The 19,049-nt window shown below is 37.0% G+C and overlaps 1 protein-coding gene across 21 annotated transcripts in view; it reads right to left on the bottom strand.

The window, feature by feature from the left end:
* The window catches only part of PSD3 (pleckstrin and Sec7 domain containing 3), a 555,378-nt gene that overhangs the window by 260,824 nt on the left and 275,505 nt on the right, over positions 1-19,049 (bottom strand). For 18 of the 21 annotated variants that reach the window (XM_055286530.2, XM_055286538.2, XM_055286547.2 and 15 more), the window contains 4 exons: positions 13,970-14,164; positions 13,788-13,868; positions 10,554-10,666; positions 8,582-8,640 (listed from right to left, as the gene is read on the bottom strand). In XM_055286530.2, the coding sequence (XP_055142505.2) occupies positions 8,582-8,640; positions 10,554-10,666; positions 13,788-13,868; positions 13,970-14,164 (448 nt within the window). Of the gene's footprint in view, positions 1-8,581; positions 8,641-10,553; positions 10,667-13,787; positions 13,869-13,969; positions 14,165-18,353; positions 18,514-19,049 lie in introns of those variants that run through there. The other 3 variants (XM_055286671.2, XM_055286677.2, XM_055286617.2) reach the window with 3 other exon arrangements.

The raw sequence follows: 19,049 nt of genomic DNA, 5'->3' as shown, positions 1-19,049 counted from the left end.
AGGTGAAGGAATAGAGGATGGAAAAAAGTAAAGACGGCTTTCATTCTGAGAGGTCATAGAATCCAACAAAATTGACCACTGCACAATTAAACTATGGCATACTTGGATAAGGATTCCTATTAAAGTCTAGACCATTGCCAATATGATAGTAAATTATATTCTCAAGTTCAATTTACAATTCAACATTTTTAGATCATGACATTTTTCTTTTTTCTTTTTTTTTTTTTGGGGGGGACCGAGTCTCGCTCATTGCCCAAGCTGGAGTGCAGTGGAGTGATCTCGGCTCACTGCAAGTTCCGCCTCCAGAGTTCATGCCATTCTCCTGCCTCAGCCTCCTAAGCAGCTGGGACTACAGGTTCCCGCCACCACACCCAGCTAATTTTTTGTATTTTTAGTAGAGATGGGGTTTCACCATGTTAGCCAGGATGGTCTCTATCTCCTGACCTCATGATCCACCCACCTCGGCCTCCCAAAGTGCTGGGATTACAGGCGTGAGCCACTGTGCCCGGCCGACATTCTTCCATAAAAACATTTCAACAGCTAATGGTTAGGTTCTCAGGCTATTCCCTATATCCTTATTATGGAGACAGAAAGAGTAGTGGTGAAAATGAATGCCAGGCCCCACTAGAAACCCTCTGCAACTGTGAGATCTAGCCCTGATTCTTCTCTTAGGACCACTGAGAAGCTCCAGAGATGAAAGCCTTGGGGCCACTGTGTCTGGGAAGCTCCAAGTCAGGTAAAAACATAGACCAAAAGCTTCTCAAGGTGATAAGCAACCTTGGCGAAGTCTCAGGATACAAAGATCAATGTGCAAAAATCACTAGCATTCCTATACACCAAAAGTCAAGCCGACAGCCAAATCATGAATGAACTCCCGTTTGTAACTGCCAACAAAAGAATAACATATCTAGGAATATAGCTAACAAGGGAAATGAAGGACCTCTTCAAGGAGAGCTACCAACCACTGCTCAAAAAAAATCAGAGATGACACTAACAAATGGAAAAACATTCCATGCTTACAGAAGACTGGAAGAGTCAGTATCATGAAAATGGCCATACTATCCAAAGCCATTTATAGATTCAATGCTATCCCCATTAAACTACCATTGACATTCTTCACTTAATTAGAAAAAAACTATTTTAAAATTCATATGGAAGCAAAGAAGAACCTAGACACTCAAAGCAATGCTAGGCAAAAAGAAGAAAGCTGGAGGCATCATGCTATCTGACTTCAAACTGTACTGCAGGGCTACAGTAACACAAACAACATGGTACTGGTACAAGAATGAACATACAGACCAATGGAACAGAAAAGAGAACCCAGAAATAAGACCGCATGCCTACAACCATCTGATCTTCAACAAACCTGACAAAAACAAGCAATAGGGAAAGGATTCTCTATTTAATAAATTGTGCTAGAAAAACTGGGTAGCCATATGCAGAAAACTGAAACTGGATCCCTTCCTTAAACCATATACAAAAATCGACTCAATATGGATTTAAGACTTAAATGTGAAACCCAAAACCAATAAAACCCTAACAGAAAACCTAGGCAATACCATTCTGGACACAGACATGGGCAAAAATTTCATGATTAAAATGTCAAAAGCAGTCGGAATAAAAGCAAAAATTGACAAATGGGATCCAATTAAACTGTAGAGCTTCTGCAGAGCAAAAGAAAGTATCAGAGTAAACAGAATGTGAGAAAAATTTTGTAATTTATCCATCTGACAATGGTCTAATATCCAGCACCTACAAGGAACTTAAATGTATAAGGAAAAAACAAACAATCACATTAAAATGTGGGCAAAGGACACGAAGAGACACTTCTCAAAAGACATATATGCGGCCAAGAAACATGAAAAAAACCTTAATATCACTGATCAATGTCACAAATCAAAACCACAATGAGATACTATCTCACACCAGTCAGAATGGCTACATTATTAAAAAGTCAAAAAACAACAGATGCTGGCAAGGTTGTGGAGAAAAAGGAATGCTTTTACGCTATTGGTGGGAGTGTAAATTAGTTCAACCATTGTGGAAGACAGTATGGTAATTCCTCAAAGACATAGAACCAGAAATACCATTTGACCTAGCAATCCCATTACTGGGTATATATCTAAAGGAACAGAAATCATTCTGTTATAAAGATACATGCATGCATATGTTAATTGCAGCACTATTTACAGGAGCAAAGACATGGAATCAACCTAAATGCTCATCAAGGGATGAATAAAGAAAATGTAGTACATATACACCATGGAATGCCATGCAGCCACAAAAAGCAATGAGATCATGTCCTTTACAGGGACATGGATGGAGCCAGGGGTCATTATCCTTAGTAAACTAAGGCAGGAACAGAAAACCAATTACCATGTGTTCTCACTTGTAAGTGGGAGCTGAATGATGAGAACACACGGACACATGGGGCAGAACAGCTCACAGTGGGGCCTGTCAGAGGGTGGAGGGTGGGAGGAGTGAGAACATCAGGAAAAACAGCTAATGGATGCCAGGCTTAATACCTGGGTAATGGGCCAGTTAGAATGGCGATCAATAAAAAGTCAGGAAACAACAGGTGCTGGAGAGGATGTGGAGAAATAGGAACACTTTTACACTGTTGGTGGGACTGTAAACTAGTTCAACCATTGTGGAAGTCAGTGTGGCGATTCCTCAGGGATCTCGAACTAGAAATACCATTTGACCCAGCCATCCCATTACTGGGCATATACCCCAAGGATTATAAATCATGCTGCTATAAAGACACATGCACATGTATGTTTACTGCGGCACTATTCACAATAGCAAAGACTTGGAACCAACCCAAATGCCCATCAATGACAGACTGGATTAAGAAAATGTGGCACATATACACCATGGAATACTATGCAGCCATAAAAAATGATGAGTTCATGTGCTTTGTAGGGACATGGATGAAGCTGGAAACTATCATTCGCAGCAAACTACTGCAAGGACAGAATACCACACACTGCATGTTCTCACTCATAGGTGGGAACTGAACAATAAGAACACATGGACACAGGGTGAGGAACATTATACACCCCCTGTCGTGGGGTGGGGAGAGGGAGGAGGGATAGCATTAGGAGATTTACCTAATGTAGATGACAAGTTAACAAGTGCAGCACACCAACATGGCACACGCATACATATGTAACAAACCTGCACGTTGTGCACGTGTACCCTAGAACTTAAAGTATAATAATAAAATAAAATAAAAAATAAAAAATAACAACTCTGCAAAGTATCAAAATACAAAAAAAAAAAACAAAAAAAAACTGGGTGACGGGATGATCTGTGCAGCAAACCACGTTGGCATTTGTTTACCTATGTAACAAACCTGCACATCCTGCACATGTACCCCTGACCTCAAAGTTAGAAATCAAAAGATCTTTGCAAATAATAACTTAGGAAAAAAAAAACAGGAAAGACAAGACAGACACGGCACCAAGGAGATAGGAGACAGGACTCCAAAGGAGAAGGCAGTGCTGGCGCAATAGAAATTATGACCACGGCTGGAATCTACAGCAGGGGAAAGCTCAGAGAGAAAATTGAATGCCAACAATAGCTTTCATGGCAGACGGCATCACCTTTCAAGGCAGAGGGCATCACAGACACAGAGAAGCACAGACAGAAGAGGTATCCACAGGGAAGATATTATCCTGCAGGACGATGAGAGGACAGCATGCAAATGTCCTTAAGGCAGCTGTCAGTTACAATAGTGATCATTACAGATGCAGAGTGTTCTTGAGGATATTAACTCTATGAGGTTCATCAGCTTCATGGAAGTCTGTGATGTTTTTGACAGTGAAAATATAAAACAGCACAATACGAAGCATTAAATTTTTAAAATATTTTTATAATAGTCATTTTCCACTACTGACAATAAACCAAATATTTATCCAGTATTTAAGATTCTAGGCTCCTAGAAAGCCAATGCAATAATTAAGTTTACAGATTAGAGAAGAAATAATGAATTCTTACAATCTATCTCACACTGAACTCCACATTTTTTTTTAACACTGTTCTGTTACAAAACCTAAACATACTTTCTTCCCTGACTATATTCTTCTCCCCACCAGTAAGTTGTACTAGATGTGGTTTTAATCCTTTCCAAACTCATAACCCAACACTAAAAACATTAGTAAGGTCCTGCCTCATACATTAAACTCAGACCACAGGGCATGACACTCAACATGCTCTGAGTATGTCAAGGGTAAAGTATACGTAGGAGGCCCAGCCTGAGAAAGACAGCCACCTCTAAGAACCACAACCAGGCTCTTATACCAACTGCACATGGTGGGCTGGCTCCTGCCAATACAGGAGAACAGAGGGATGCTGGATAAAATTGCTGCTGAAAATCTCAAGCCTTGATGTTAACAGGTACATTTTGTCAAAAAATCTTGATTAAAAATAATGCCCTGGCTACTGCCTCTTACCATGTCCTGACCTTGGCCAGCCACTGACTTGTGTATCTCTTGTGACTTTCTAGCTGTGAAACTGGCCAGCTGACTATGCTCCCATCTATATCACTCCTCACTGCTATGCAATTCTATACTTCACCCTCCTACCACCTTAGAACACCAGCCCTGGGTGATAATCCTGCCAGGACGGTAGGAACCTGACTAAACTATGACTGAAGTACAAGCAAGCTAGTTAGTGGTAGCAAATAGAACACATTTGAAGATCCATCCAGAAAGAGACTAAGTATAAACTTATTCTAACATATCAAATCTTATCCATACCATTTCAAACAAGGTTTAAGAAAAAGACTTTCAACTCTTTCCTTACTGATAGTTCAAACAATATTCAATAAAACTTAGTTCCAATACAGCAAAGAAAGAAACTCTAGAGTTTAAGAGAAATGTATCTGTATGTATACAAGTTTAATTTACATATGTATTTTGTAGATAGAGGCATTTCAAAAACAAAACAAATTATATCGCAAATTCAACACATGACTACAATGATAAAGTATTTAATTTAAGGGAATAAACTACTTGCAGACAAGTAAAAACAAGTAGATACTCTTGCTAGGAAAATGATAAATCCGTCACATTTTTTTAAAAGCAGGTACTGAATTCTCCCCCCAAATATTGTATATACTTCAGACTGTTTTTTATCTAGCCTAATTACAGAGGTTTAATATAACCCAACATGAAATTAAAATACCTCCCCAGTGTTTTCCCATCATAGCACCTCAGTAACCTGCTACCATGTCTTCAGTGAAACCTGACTAATGAGGTCAGCCTAGCTAACACCATCAGAGAGGATATTTGGCTTCCATGAACATTGTCTCATTCACCTCTGATCCTTACCCAAATAGCAAACAGTATGGAAGGGAGGAGGCACACACACACTATATATGTTTGTTGAAGGGGAAAATTAGAAAAAGAAAGGCATTTCAACACGTCACATTAGCTAAATATAAGTATAATATTAGTATACATTCCATTATTTTATTAGTAAGGAAAATAGCAGGCCAAACCAAGGCCTATATCAATGCATTTTAAGTGCATCATTCCTTAGAGTAAAGGAAAGGTTCACCAAGAGCAGCCAAAACAAGTTAATCTCCCCATAGGGGAGTCAGCCCTCCTCATAGGGGAGTCAACCCTCCCCTACAGAAAGCATATGAGGACAAGCTGGTCTTGACACTTCTTAGAAAGATCATGCTGCAGTATTGCTATTAGACACAATGGTAAGGGAAAAAAGAAAAATGGTTCATTAGTGTACTCCCCAAAGAAGATTATTCTGGCATTGGATCAAGTAATGGGTGGTCATATTCTAGGTTAGTATAGCATTAAGGAGAAGGTGAAAAGGAGCAGAACAGTAGAAATAATTCATTTTATCTCCTGCATGATTTGATTTCACAGGGGCCATGCTAACAAATCAAATAGACACTAAAACAACAACAAAAAAATCAGGCAATCATGATGCAAGAGAAGCTAAATCCAGAATTATCGATTAAAAACTTACCACCTAGAAGAATAATTTATTTTTAAAATGAATCCAGAGGAGAAAGATAGAAGAAACATATTTACATGGTTAGTTCTTATGATAGCTACTATATATTCAACAGACTTGTAACAGCATGCATTATAGAAAACTAATACGTAAAACCTAAATAGACAATCCCAAGCATATCGCACACATTTTTAAAACAGAGAACTTATCACCAAACACATGATGCTGAATATGACAGACATTCACTGTTATTGATAATTTGCTTCCTCTTCTATCAGTAATTTTGCTACTAATGCCAATTATTAATTATCCACGATTGGCCTAACTCAAGGTAATATTAAAATGTTAATTTATATAAACTCTCTTCCATTCCCAGTTGCCAAGAACCAGGATGCTTCACCTAATCTCCTTACAATTCCTTATAAGTCTAAAGAAGAGCAAATGTCCTATATTTGCAGCTCTAAACTTGTAGCTACTGAAACCTGGGTGTCCACAGCTTATCTAGACATCAAGCATGCTGAGATATTTAATAAAAAATAACATCTTTATTGGTTGCTACATTTCAAGTTATTATGATTCAGATACATGCTTATGTACAAGTATTATTAAAGCTATATTAGCTTTTTAAAAACGCAATCTAGGATTCAGTAGAAACAAATCACCAAAAATGTGACAAAAGCTCTAAGAGATCTGCAACCTTTAAACAAAAATTGCAATATTACTGAATTTTTAACATTTTCTCAGTTAACAGATGCTAAACGTACAACTCTTATGTTGATGGAACCTCAAAATATCTAGTGTGAAGGGAATTCTTCATGCTGGTGACCAATGACTTGATTCAATGTTATATGTGGCCAAACACACTCAAAATTTTCTCCTTTGGCCAGAAAGGCTAAGGAAAAGAAGGGTGCAAAGAGCAATGCTATCACCAAACAGGCAAAGCAGTGAAAACTTGCTTGGCCAGGAACATGAAAAAAGTGGTCACGACAATCCACTGACTGGCCATCCCTTTAACAAGCTGGATGAACATTAGATTGTGGTACTCATATCAAGATTCACACTGTGAAATGTCTGCATTTCCACATGGTGTATTAGCCGTGCTATATTGCCCAAGAATGCTTCCTGAAAGTATCTATTTTCTTTTCTTTTTTTTTTTTTTCTAGTGAACAAAATACTTTTATTCAAAAGACATGCTCAATTTTTTTTTATCAAGTCTGTTCCTCTATCAAAACACAGTCGAAATCTTGTTATCAGATACAATGAGGTCATCAGAGAAAGTTGAGCCTAGGAAAACTATTACAATACTATGTAACCTAAACACCTTTAAAGCTTAAAAGTTTAATCAAAACTTACAAATATATACTCATACTCTTTAACCGATGAAGACAAACACTTCTTTTTGAGGCTGGATCTATCAATGATTTCCTTTTTTCTTTTTTTTTTTTTTGTATAAACCACATCCCTAGTTCATCCACCGTGTTTTCTTCTATATATTCTTTTATTTATTTTTATTTTCTTTTCATCTGTATTATCTCTGGACACGTGCTACCTATGTTTACAAGCCACTAAGTGATTCTAAATTCACCTCTTATAAATGGCAAAAAGAACTTTCTTGTTGAGTATTTTGAGATATGCTAAAACGATGTTAAAATTAGGATTCTATCACTGTATCTCCTCTTTGCTTTCTGGTGGTGGAACCCTTTCTCCCTGAATCCCTCCCTCTTATAACAGCTAGTCCAACTTAATGGTGCCACAGAGCTCCATGCTTCCTTTCTTAAAAGGGAACACTGTATTTTCCAAAAAAGGAAACTACATGACTAGCAGAATATCTAAATATCAATTTTTACACGTAATTTTTAAATAGTAAGATATATTACATCTAATCAAGGGCTAATATACTCTATGCAGACACCTGATTTTCTCTTCAAAATAAAATTACAATTCATTAAGTATGGATTAATCTATATTTACTTAGAGCAAAAATTACTTCATAGTCCCAAGTTCATTTATTTTGAAGAGTATTATGAGGAGTAAGAGTAAATGCTAAAATTCTACTTCTACAAAACTTGCAAATTTATATGTAATTATACATTTTAACACTTTATTTTCTATCTTAAGTAGATGATGAGACAGTAATTAGGTTATTTTACTATTTCAACTAGTAAAAGACTAAGTAAGCTGAGGAGCATAAGAAAGGGTGAGTTATTCGACTCACTATGGTATGTAGTGAAAACACAATTCACATTTTCAGATCTAATTTATATTCCCTCCATCATTATCTATCAACTCTAATTCTCAACCAAAAAACAAAAACAAGTAAAAGCTCTGTCTGCCATCTACTGGACAAAGAAGATACAGAACACACACATTACTGCTAAAACAACTCCAGACACCAAGACGATGCATTTAAAATCATACTCTGTGCTAGCATGTGAAATAAAAAAATTATTGCTTTTTTCAAAGATTTCTTTTTATTCACCTGCCATGGGAACCATGTAGAGAATGAGAAACAGGGAGGCAGAAAATAAATGTGTATGAACACAAAAGCAGAGATAAGCCCGACATGTTTTGGATCTAAGTTTCACAAATCCACACTTACATGGCCATGTAGATCGGTATTAAGAAGCATTATTGCACAGGTAAGGCAATGGACTCCATCTAAAGGAAGACACAAGAAAAAAAAAGCATGAATTCGCTTTTCACTGTTGGACTCCACCTTATTATCACTAATAGGATACATTCAGAACCTACGAAAACAGTACTGTGCTAGGTACAATTAGTCCTGTTTTAAGAAACAAAAATGGATAAGAATAATTTCTAGAAAGAACCTCAATGCACAGAACTGGACTCCACTGTTGATAAGTTGTTCTTACCTCTCTGGAGGACAATTTGGTAGTAGATATGTAAAGCCTTGAAGCAATGTCTTTTGATACAACCAATCAGCTTCTAGGGCTTTGCACTTCAGCAATAATTAGGGATCTATACATATTACAAGGATATCCAGACAAGCATTGCTTACAATGGGAGACGAGTAAATATGAGCCTCCAAATACACATATCTGTTAGGTTAAAGTGATATAAAAATGTTCTCCAAGTAGAGTTAAGATTCTCATTTCCACACATTAGAATTAGTTGTTCTCATTACTCTCACTCTGCTAATTCTCTATACAAGTACAGTAGACAAGAGCAGTTTCAGATGCAGTTAAAATCTTATCAATTTATGCTAAATTAGAAGGTCTAATTATTGCACTCATAAATTAAAGCCAGGGTATTTTTAAAAGTAAGCTCTTTAGTATAGTAGGTGATTACTGTTATCAGTGTCTCTAAATAGATGCTACCAAATGGCTAAAAGTATATTTATTCTAGTACCATTTTATTATCACAAGTTCTACATATATTTAAAACAAATTCTTGAAAGTATTTTAAGAACTCAGCAGCCAACTCTCAAATATCTTTATCAACAGCCAATTAAGTACACGAATCTGTATTTCTTATTTTATCCAAGAATGTAAACATCTTAGATTTGAAGAAGGTTCTAATAAAAACGGCCCACTTTTATCTCCTTCATTCTCTTGTCAGGGCTAATAGTGACACAGATAGTGAATAACTGGTCTGAATAGCATCAGTTTACCAACAGGAATGTCACCTTAATCAGGTGATAAATTAACTGTGACTGCAGCCTTGGAGATGGAGAGAAGGTTGAGGCAAGCACCTTGGCCAATACCAAGTACATTATCCAGGTTAATCGGCAATACTCAAGCTAAGAGGTAATTACTATTTCTTGTGAATCTAGCCTCAGTGATTTACCCCATAATCTGTAAGATTATGAAACATTTTCCAGTCACAAGTCAAAGTGCTTGACTTCAAACACTAAAAAGTGTACTTTATTGCAGGAATTGAAATGGAGGAAAGATCTCTCTTCGCAAGGTAGGTCCACAAATAAACAGTTTACAATTAAGTCATTTACTTTGTAAAAATAGTATAATAACCATAAACTCATAGTTTATTAAAATCCAACAAAAGTTTGTGGTCGGTATCGTTACAATTAATATCAAACAAAAGCACCAGAGACACAGCACAACCACCAGTGAGATTTGTTAATGTTTCCAAAACTAACTCCAAAACTCAGGATACATGAGCTTTCACCAAGAAACGTAGAGACCAAATGTATAAGAAATAAGAAAACTGAAATTTCATTTATTACATAAAATTCCAGAGTGACAAACCATGAACAATGTAAAGAAAGTATGCTGTCACACTAGAGAAGTGGAAACCAAAACAATTGAAATAAGAGTAAAGGATATCGCGCTGTCCTTAAATATTATGCTTTTAAAGAATATTTGATGACATGAGAAAATGCTCACAATGAAATAAAAAGGCAGCTAAAAACAAAACTCTAATTCCAATTTGACATTAAATATTAAATAGACTAGAATGAAGTAAACAGAAGTGTTAATAGTTATCACTAGGTAATTGAAGATACACAATTTCTCAAAATAAAATTTAACTTTCATAATAAGGAAAATAACCATTGATATAAAAAAGAAATTCAAGGATTTGTATCAGATTACCTTGTGAAGCAATGGTATCCGGGTTACAATAAAAATATCTATTGGAGAAGTGTATTAAAACTCTCTCTCGTTCTTGAGTTTCTCCCACAAGAGAAAATGCTTTAAAGAAATACCTACAAGAGAATGAAAAATTTAAACAGTGAAATTTTAGAAAATGCTATCACATTCTTTCATAGTTAAAAGTCAATTTATATAAACCTAAGATATTAATTATACAAAGTAAGATATTATAAAGTTATTTCCCCCCCAAAAAAATCATTTACTAGATAGCCGTTCAATATAAATTTTTATTAGTATTTAAATTCTATAAAAAGCACTTTGGGAGGCCAAGGCAGGTGTTCATTTGAGGTCAGGGGTTCAAAACCAGCCTGGCCAACATGGCGAAACCCCATCTCTACTAAAAATACAAAAATTAGCCAGGCATGGTGGTGGGCGCCTGTAATCCCAGCTACTCAGGAGGCTGAGGCAGGAATCACTTGCACCCGGGAGGCGGAGGTTGCAGTGAGCCGAGATCGTGCCACTGCACTCCAGCCTAGGTGACAGAGCGAGACTCCGTTTCAAAAGAAAAAAAAAATGTCCACTAAAAAGATGACAGGGTGATAACAGAGTGGTCAGCACATCAAGAAAGCCTTGGGAAGGTAGGTAATTTCCTCATTATGACCAAGTGTCAAGTACCCAATTTTAAAAGGTCAGATTAAAAAAAAACAAAGACCACTTAAGACTCAATACATCATCATAAAGCCTATGTTTTAAAACTCTACACGCATCAGGGTGCTTCTGTCATTTTGTTACATGACTGTCATCTCTGTTATAGCCACTATGAATTACATTGCTTTGTGCACAGGAGATTTCTGTTAATTTTGTCTGTTATCACATTTTAATATTAATTTGTTATAGGAGGAGGAAATTGGGAGATATAATTTATTCCTTACATAATGGAATTAGTTTACGTATAAAAATATCTTTAAATTATACGAAGTGTGTCAAAAACCACACACTAATCTACTCGGAGTCCCTAAGAGCACTGTTTATTTGAGATGAATCCAGATGACCCTCACTTGACAATGTAGATTCATTTTCCTAAACATGAGACAGGAAGGAAAAAAAAATCATTCAAAATGTCTAAGAAATCTTACTATGGTAAGAAACATACCATAAGCCTCATTTCTATGAAAATTTTGCATTCTTATTATAAGTATAATTAAGGTTAACAAACTATATATTGACAAAACTTTAATTTTTCATAACTTTAATAAACTACATCAGAATGCAAGGGAAAAATATAGATCTTTCATCCACTGATTAAGTGTTTTTGTTAGAAAACCTGAGTACCTTTGCTGCATGAAAAGAGCCCCACGATAAATCACTGCTGTACTACACTCCAGTCCAAACATCCTCCCTTCACCTCTCAGGCCTCAGTTTCTTGATTTGTAAAATTAAAGGGTTATACTAGATGATCTCAGAATTCTTCCAGACACGGACATTTTATAAATAGTGTGTAAAATGAAATGCTGACTAGGTTTTACCTTCAGCTACTTAAAAACCTGTAATACAATATAATGTAAAAAGTGAGAATCAGTGAGTTTTAGACACCTTCATTTGAAAAGGTCAGAAAAAGTGGATATTGTTGGAAACAATTTTACAGATACTTTCTACTGATTATGTTGACATTCATTTTTATTCCACTGGAGAGTTAATTCCAAAGCATCACCTTAAAAGGCTATTGGGGCTGGGCACGGTGGCTCATGCCTGTAATCCTAGCACTTTGAGAGGCCAAGGCAGGTGGACTGCCTGAGGTCAGGAGTTCATGACCAGCCTGGCCAATATGACAAAACCTCATCTCTACTAAAAATACCAATAATTAGCCAGGTGTGGTGGTGCATACCTGTAGTCCCAGCTATTCAGGAGGCTGATTCAGGAGAACTGCTTGAACCTGGGAGGCGGAGGTTGCAGTGAGCCGAGATGGCGCTACTGCACTCCAGCCTGGGTGACAGAGCAAGACTCTTCTCCAAAAAAAAAAAAAAAAAAAAAAGGCTATTGGGCTATAGTAAGCAAATGCTTAGGAAAAAAATCTAATTCTAATTCTACAATCTATAAACTGTGTGTGTGTGGGGTTGCGGGGGGGGGGCGGTGTTGAAGTGAACATTCAAAAACCAAACTCCCTACTCACAACAATTGAAAACAGGATCTTGAAGAAATATTTGTATGCTCATGTTCACAGTAGCATTACTCACAATAGCAAAAGCATGGAAGCAACCCAACTGTGTCTTGAAGCTGATGGTGGTATATATAGTCCCCATAATGGGGTATTACTCAGCCTCAGAATGCAAAGAAATTCCGATATATGCTACACGAATGAACCTTGAAGACATTACGCTAAGTTAAATGAAACACAAAAAGGCAAATAATGTATATATCCATTTACATTAGAGTAGTCAAAATCTTCGAGAAGAGAAGTAGAATAGTGCTTGCCAGAGGCTGGGGGAAAGGAGGGGAAGGAAAAAAAATCATTGTTTAATGAGTATGGAGCTTCAGTTTTACAAGAAGAGAATCATGGAGATGGATGGTGGTGATGGTTGGACAACATTATGAATGTTTTTAATGCCACTCACTGTATACCTAAAAATTGCTAAGATGATAGATTTTATGCTATCTGCATCCTACAACAACAAAAAAATGAAAAACAGAAAAACTCCTACAGATGGCATTTTTTTATCCAGATTTGCTTTGCTACCAATGGTTTACCATCTGAACTCAGGCTTACCATTAGGTGTAGAATATCAATTCATGTGTCATTTCGTTAAATGAACACATTTTTCTTACTCTTTGCTGTGTTTAATATCTATAATACAATTTGAGCTAAGTTCACAAAGTACAGGCTAAACTTCCCAAACCCGAAAATAAGAAATCTAAAATGCTTCAAAATCAGAGATGCTCCAAAATCTACAACACTTTTCAGCGCTGAAATAAGGCTCAAATGAAATGCTCCCTGAAGCATGTCAGATTTTCAGATTTGGGATGTTCAGCTGGGTAAGTATAACACAAACATCCCTAAACCTGACAAAATCCAAAATCCACAACACTTCTGGGCCCAAACATTTTGGAGAAGGAATACTCCACCTATACCTGGAGTTTTTTAAAAAAAAATAAGATTCTAGCTAGAAGCCATTACTTTCTCCTGTAAGAACTAATCATTTGAAGGCAATGAAGAGCAGCAAGGAGGCTTGGTAATACCTGAGTGACTGATCCAGCGTCATTCCTGTAAAATCAAAAAACTTCAGATATTCTTCTGCAACTAGTTTGCTAAATTCGTTGCTATAAGAAAACAGAATAGACTTGGTTATTGAAAGGTAAACTATTTAAAACACACACAAAACAGAAGAGAATTCAGACTCCAGCAATGGGTCAGAACGTACTTCTTGCCAAGGTGTTTCGCGACATCTGATCTTTTAAATCTGTCCAGCTGATAAAGGCGTTTGGCCAACCTTTTGGCTGCTTCCACATTGCTGCTGGTACCATTACTGAGATTTTCTGGGGTCTCCTTTTCCAAAATTTCCGTGCTCCCCATTTCGGAACGAGCTTCTAGCCGTGTTGTTTTCACCCCAGCATTGCTATGATAATTGATAAAGAGAGAAAATAATAGATTTTTCTTAAATGGCAAAAAGGAAAATAGCTGATGAAATACTAATAGTTTTCTTTTAGTTCAGCTACACTTAGATGAGATCATTGTATGTTTAAATAGTCATAAAAATAGTTTCAGTTACCATATTTTAAAGAACTAAAGAACAGATTGCCTAAATCTTAGGCAAGCAGTTCCCAAACTTTTTGGTCTCTAGACCTTTACATTCTTAGAAGGACTCCACTTCACTTATGTGGGTTATACCTACTGATATTTACCATAGTAGTAATGAAAATAGAAACATTTGAAATATTCACTCACTTAAAAATAAATCTATTTTGTATAACTAATACTATAAAGATACAACTATTGTTTTCCAGAAGAACTAAAATTTAGTGAGACAAATCACAGTGTTTCACTGTTTTTTTAAAACAAAAATTTCTTTAACAGCTGGCTTACTACAAGACAGTTGGATTCTAAGAGCCATTTCTATATTCAACCAGTAACAATGTATCATTTTAGTTGAAGCGCATTAAGAAAATGTGCCCTCACTCATATTTCATTAGAAGAAGGAAATATTTTAATATCCTTTTCAGATAATTGTGGATATTCTTTTTTGATACAACACCAAAATGAGACAAGTGGTAGTTTCCTAAAGGATGTTCTTACTTGCAATATGGAATCGAAAATTGTGTCGATTAACTTTTTGTACTCTTACATTAAAATCTATCTTGTATTTTGAATGGATCTTTTCACCTATACATGATTTTGTAACATCACACATTGGTTATTTGCAAAATTTGTGTTGACACATTTCATTATAAAACCTTAAAAAAAATCATATTCACTAACGTCACCATTAAAGTCTAAGTACTGGTAAGCTGCCAAACCTTTGCTGGCAGATATAAGTTTTCCAAAATCCTAACTTTTGTTCAAAAGCTCAAATGTAATCATTTGCTACAAACTACTATCAGCTGTTTTCCTTAAAGTACTAGGCTTACTCCATTTTCAAGAAAATGTTTGCCAGTAACCATAGTTCGTCAGTCATTCTCTCAAGGAAAAATGACATTAAATTTAAAAAGTGACCAGTTTTAATCCCAACTTAAATGACAGATGAATGTTTTTCCTGGAGACTATCAGGAACAGAAGTGCTTTATTCCCATTTTATCACACACAAAATTAAAAAGACATGATCTCAAGCGTTGAAATGAAATAAACTGTACTGGTTTCATCAAGGATTTTTTTTAAACGTGAAACTGGCCTTTATTTTCATTTTGAGGGCATGACAGTGGAGAATACAATGACTAGAAGAGTTTGGTGCCACTGCCTGAAGTTCTACTAAGACCTCCACTATTGTTTTTCACCATACGATATCAACGCAGTGAAAAAGAAAAATAGTGTTATAATAATTAGTGTAAAACAATTCTGATCTCACAAACCTAACTGAAGGAAGAAAGCTCCACAGGCAACACGTTGAGAATTCCGCCTTAGAAAGGGCTTAAAGACTACAGCCTGTGGTCAGGTACAGAGGGGTCTCTTGTATTTGTAACACTGAAACTAATGAGGATACATTAATTTCCAAATCTTTATCTTAACTTGGAAGTAAGACGTGCTCAAGATAAAATGTGCTTAAATGGCCTTTGAACACACTTAGCACAGATGCTAAACCAAGGGCGGTCAGAGTTTTTCCATAATGGACCAAATCATAAATACCATAGGCGTGCAGGCCACATACGGCCCGTCACACATGCTGCTTTGTTACAACCTTAAAAAACCTGCCGGGCGCGGTGGCTCACGCTTGTAATCCCAGCACTTTGGGAGGCCGAGGCGGGCGGATCACGAGGTCAGGAGATCGAGACCACGGTGAAACCCCGTCTCTACTGAAAATACAAAAAAATTAGCCGGGCGTGGTGGCGGGCGCCTGTAGTCCCAGATACTTGGAGAGGCTGAGACAGGAGAATGGCGTGAACCCGGGAGGCGGAGCTTGCAGTGAGCCGAGATTGCGCCACTGCACTCCAGCCTGGGCGACACAGCGAGACTCCGTCTCAAAAAAAAAAAAAAAAAAAAAAAAAAAAAAAAAAAAAAAAAAAAAAAAAAAAAAACCTAAGAGCCATTCCAGGCTGGGCTGAATTGGGCCCATGGATGGGAGTTTATCTGCCCTTGCTCTATCCCATAGTTCTTTAACTTGGCTTGCATTAAGTAGAATAACCATTTACTGTCTAAACCAGGACACTCTAAAGGGGAAACAGAGATAATAAGTCCTTAAATATTCTATTATAATCATTACGAAATAAGAAAGCATTATCAATAAAAAGTAGTACTGCTAATGGGCATTGTTTATTTTGGGGTGATGAAAGCATCCTTAAGACAGTGGTAACGACTAAACAACTCTGAATATGCCCAAACCACCGGATTTTATACTTTAATAAAGCAAGTGATATAGTATTTCAATTATCTCAAATGTGTTTGTTATGTTTTTAAAAATCTGAACCTAAAAATAAGTTGTAAATTTACATCGCGAAATGACAAAAACCACTGCAGCAAAAATAAATGCATTTCTAAGCAGACCTGCCCCATCTTGTCACTTATTCTACCTCATTTACAAGTTCCCTTTTCCCACTGCTCTACCAAGGAAGCACTGGCCTTATGCTTCAAGGTCACTGAAAAAGCAGCCAGGGTTCCCGGACAACCAGCTGGTATAACAAGTAGCTGCAGAGTCTCATACTTCCCTCAACCACCACAGGATTAGAAGGAGTTAACTGTCCCTAGCAACTCTTCTCCAAGCACACTTTATCAGCAAGCACCTGACATCCTGCCCTTGAAATGAAGCTCTAAGAATAGGGAAAAGAGAGAGAGTCTTTTAGAGTCAACTGTGTAAAAATGTCAACTCACACATTCCCAGATGATACCATGAGAGAAGCTGGGAATACAAAGTTACGTCTACCAAACCTATGCTGGCTTATTTTATCATAGCTATTAATAGTAATAGCTCACTTATTAAAACTTTAAGTCGAATACCAAACCACAGTCAGTATCAATGGCAGAACAGCAGGCATTAACTGCAACTGACCCAGGCAAACTAAGATGTATGGTAACCCTCAACACCCTGAACAGTTTCCCAATACACATGCCTACCAGTTAAAATAAATTGCTTCATTATGATAAAAATCTCCATGAAAATACATTTTTAAATGCATGATTTTTTTCATCCTACATCTTCCTTTATAGACTTAACATTACATGGCTGGGTGTGGTGGCTCAAACCTGTAATCCCTGCACATTGGGAAGCCAAGGCAAGAGGACTGCTTTAGCCCAGGTGTTTGAGACCAGCCTGGACATCACAGAGAGACCCCCCTCTCTATGATGTAAACAGTTTTTTAAAAAGAGACTTAACACTACCATTCAGTTTTGTGAAATCTATCCCATCAGGAAATTGAATAATCATTATCGACAGTATAACCCATAATAAGAAAACTCATAGTAGAAATTTCTTTTAGGCAATTCATGGTTATTTTGTGTTTTCTCATACAAGTGACAGAAATGTAAAATACTTCTTCCAAGAACTATGTTAATTACAATCAAGTACTTTTTATAATTACACACGAAACACAAAACAAAGCCCTTGGAGTTGTGTTTCCATGTGTGCTTTTCCTATCAGGTAGTAAAAACAAACGTCAAAGAAAGGATTTTCTTCTTAATTAAATCACTACTTACTGCTCACTTCCCAGGGAAAATTCATGGCATTTATTTAATCATTCTGTGCAAACAATGTAATTATACCACATATCCAGTACTGGCCCAATTTTGTTCAAATACAAGAGGCTTATTCTAATGAGAACATATTTAAAAAATTTATTACCCAAAATCATTCCATTCCTCACGTTACTCATTCTCCATATTTGCCCTTTTTCTACTATGCTGCCCGGTCCAGGTGATTTCACCTAATTTTCCTCACATTCACCAAAACCATGTAATTGCAAAATCTGTGTGCGTCAGACTTTCTGGATCTTCTTCAAAAAGGCTTCAGTAAAAGGAGAAAATAAAGAACAAAGGATAAATATCCCTGTCCCTAGATGGCTTCATTCTATTCATTTCACAACTTAAGAGATTATTTGAACAAGGACCGAAATTGCTCCTTTTAAATCAGAAAGCTTGACAATATAATGGCAATACAAACTTACCAGCAACCATACAGACAACAAGAAGAGCCCATCGCAACCCCTGGGGGGGCGTGTGGACCATCCTTCCTCTCCGAAGCCCTGTCCAGTATTCTTCAGCTCCCAAGTTCAGCGTCTGCTGAGCCTCACAGCCTTCCAAGAACCTGGCTCCCTGTGAGGTCACACTACTATGACCTCACATTCTCAGCCGAGTGTTCATTGTTGGGGTTTTTGTAATGTTTCTGCAGTTCTAATAAAAACAGGAGCAAGAACACAAGCGCCACTGTCTATCAAGAGCATAAGAAACAGCGAGCCCAGCCTTGTTCAAACTTGATAAAGCCGACTCAGTGATCCCTCTCAGAGGGGATAACACCCCATTTTGTTTTCTTGAATACACAAGACATTGCAGCTCTAGTCTGCTGAGCATTGCATGCTTTCTGTAGTTTGGATTTTCTCTTTTCTGTAGTTGTTTTCCCTATTTTTCTTGATCAAATCACTTTACACCCTAGCAAGGTTGTAAATAAATAAATCCCTACCAGTCACTTAAATGTATAACAGACTTCCCAAAAGGTTCTCCCTGTGTTCTAGAAAATGCTTCCCGGCCGGGCGCGGTGGCTCACGCTTGTAATCCCAGCACTTTGGGAGGCCGAGGCGGGTGGATCATGAGGTCAGGAGATCGAGACCACGGTGAAAACCCGTCTCTAGTAAAAATACAAAAAA

The sequence above is a fragment of the Symphalangus syndactylus genome, chromosome 1 (genome assembly GCF_028878055.3).
Source record: "Symphalangus syndactylus isolate Jambi chromosome 1, NHGRI_mSymSyn1-v2.1_pri, whole genome shotgun sequence".
Lineage (NCBI taxonomy): Eukaryota > Metazoa > Chordata > Mammalia > Primates > Hylobatidae > Symphalangus > Symphalangus syndactylus.
This window is presented reverse-complemented; position numbering and strand designations above follow the sequence as displayed.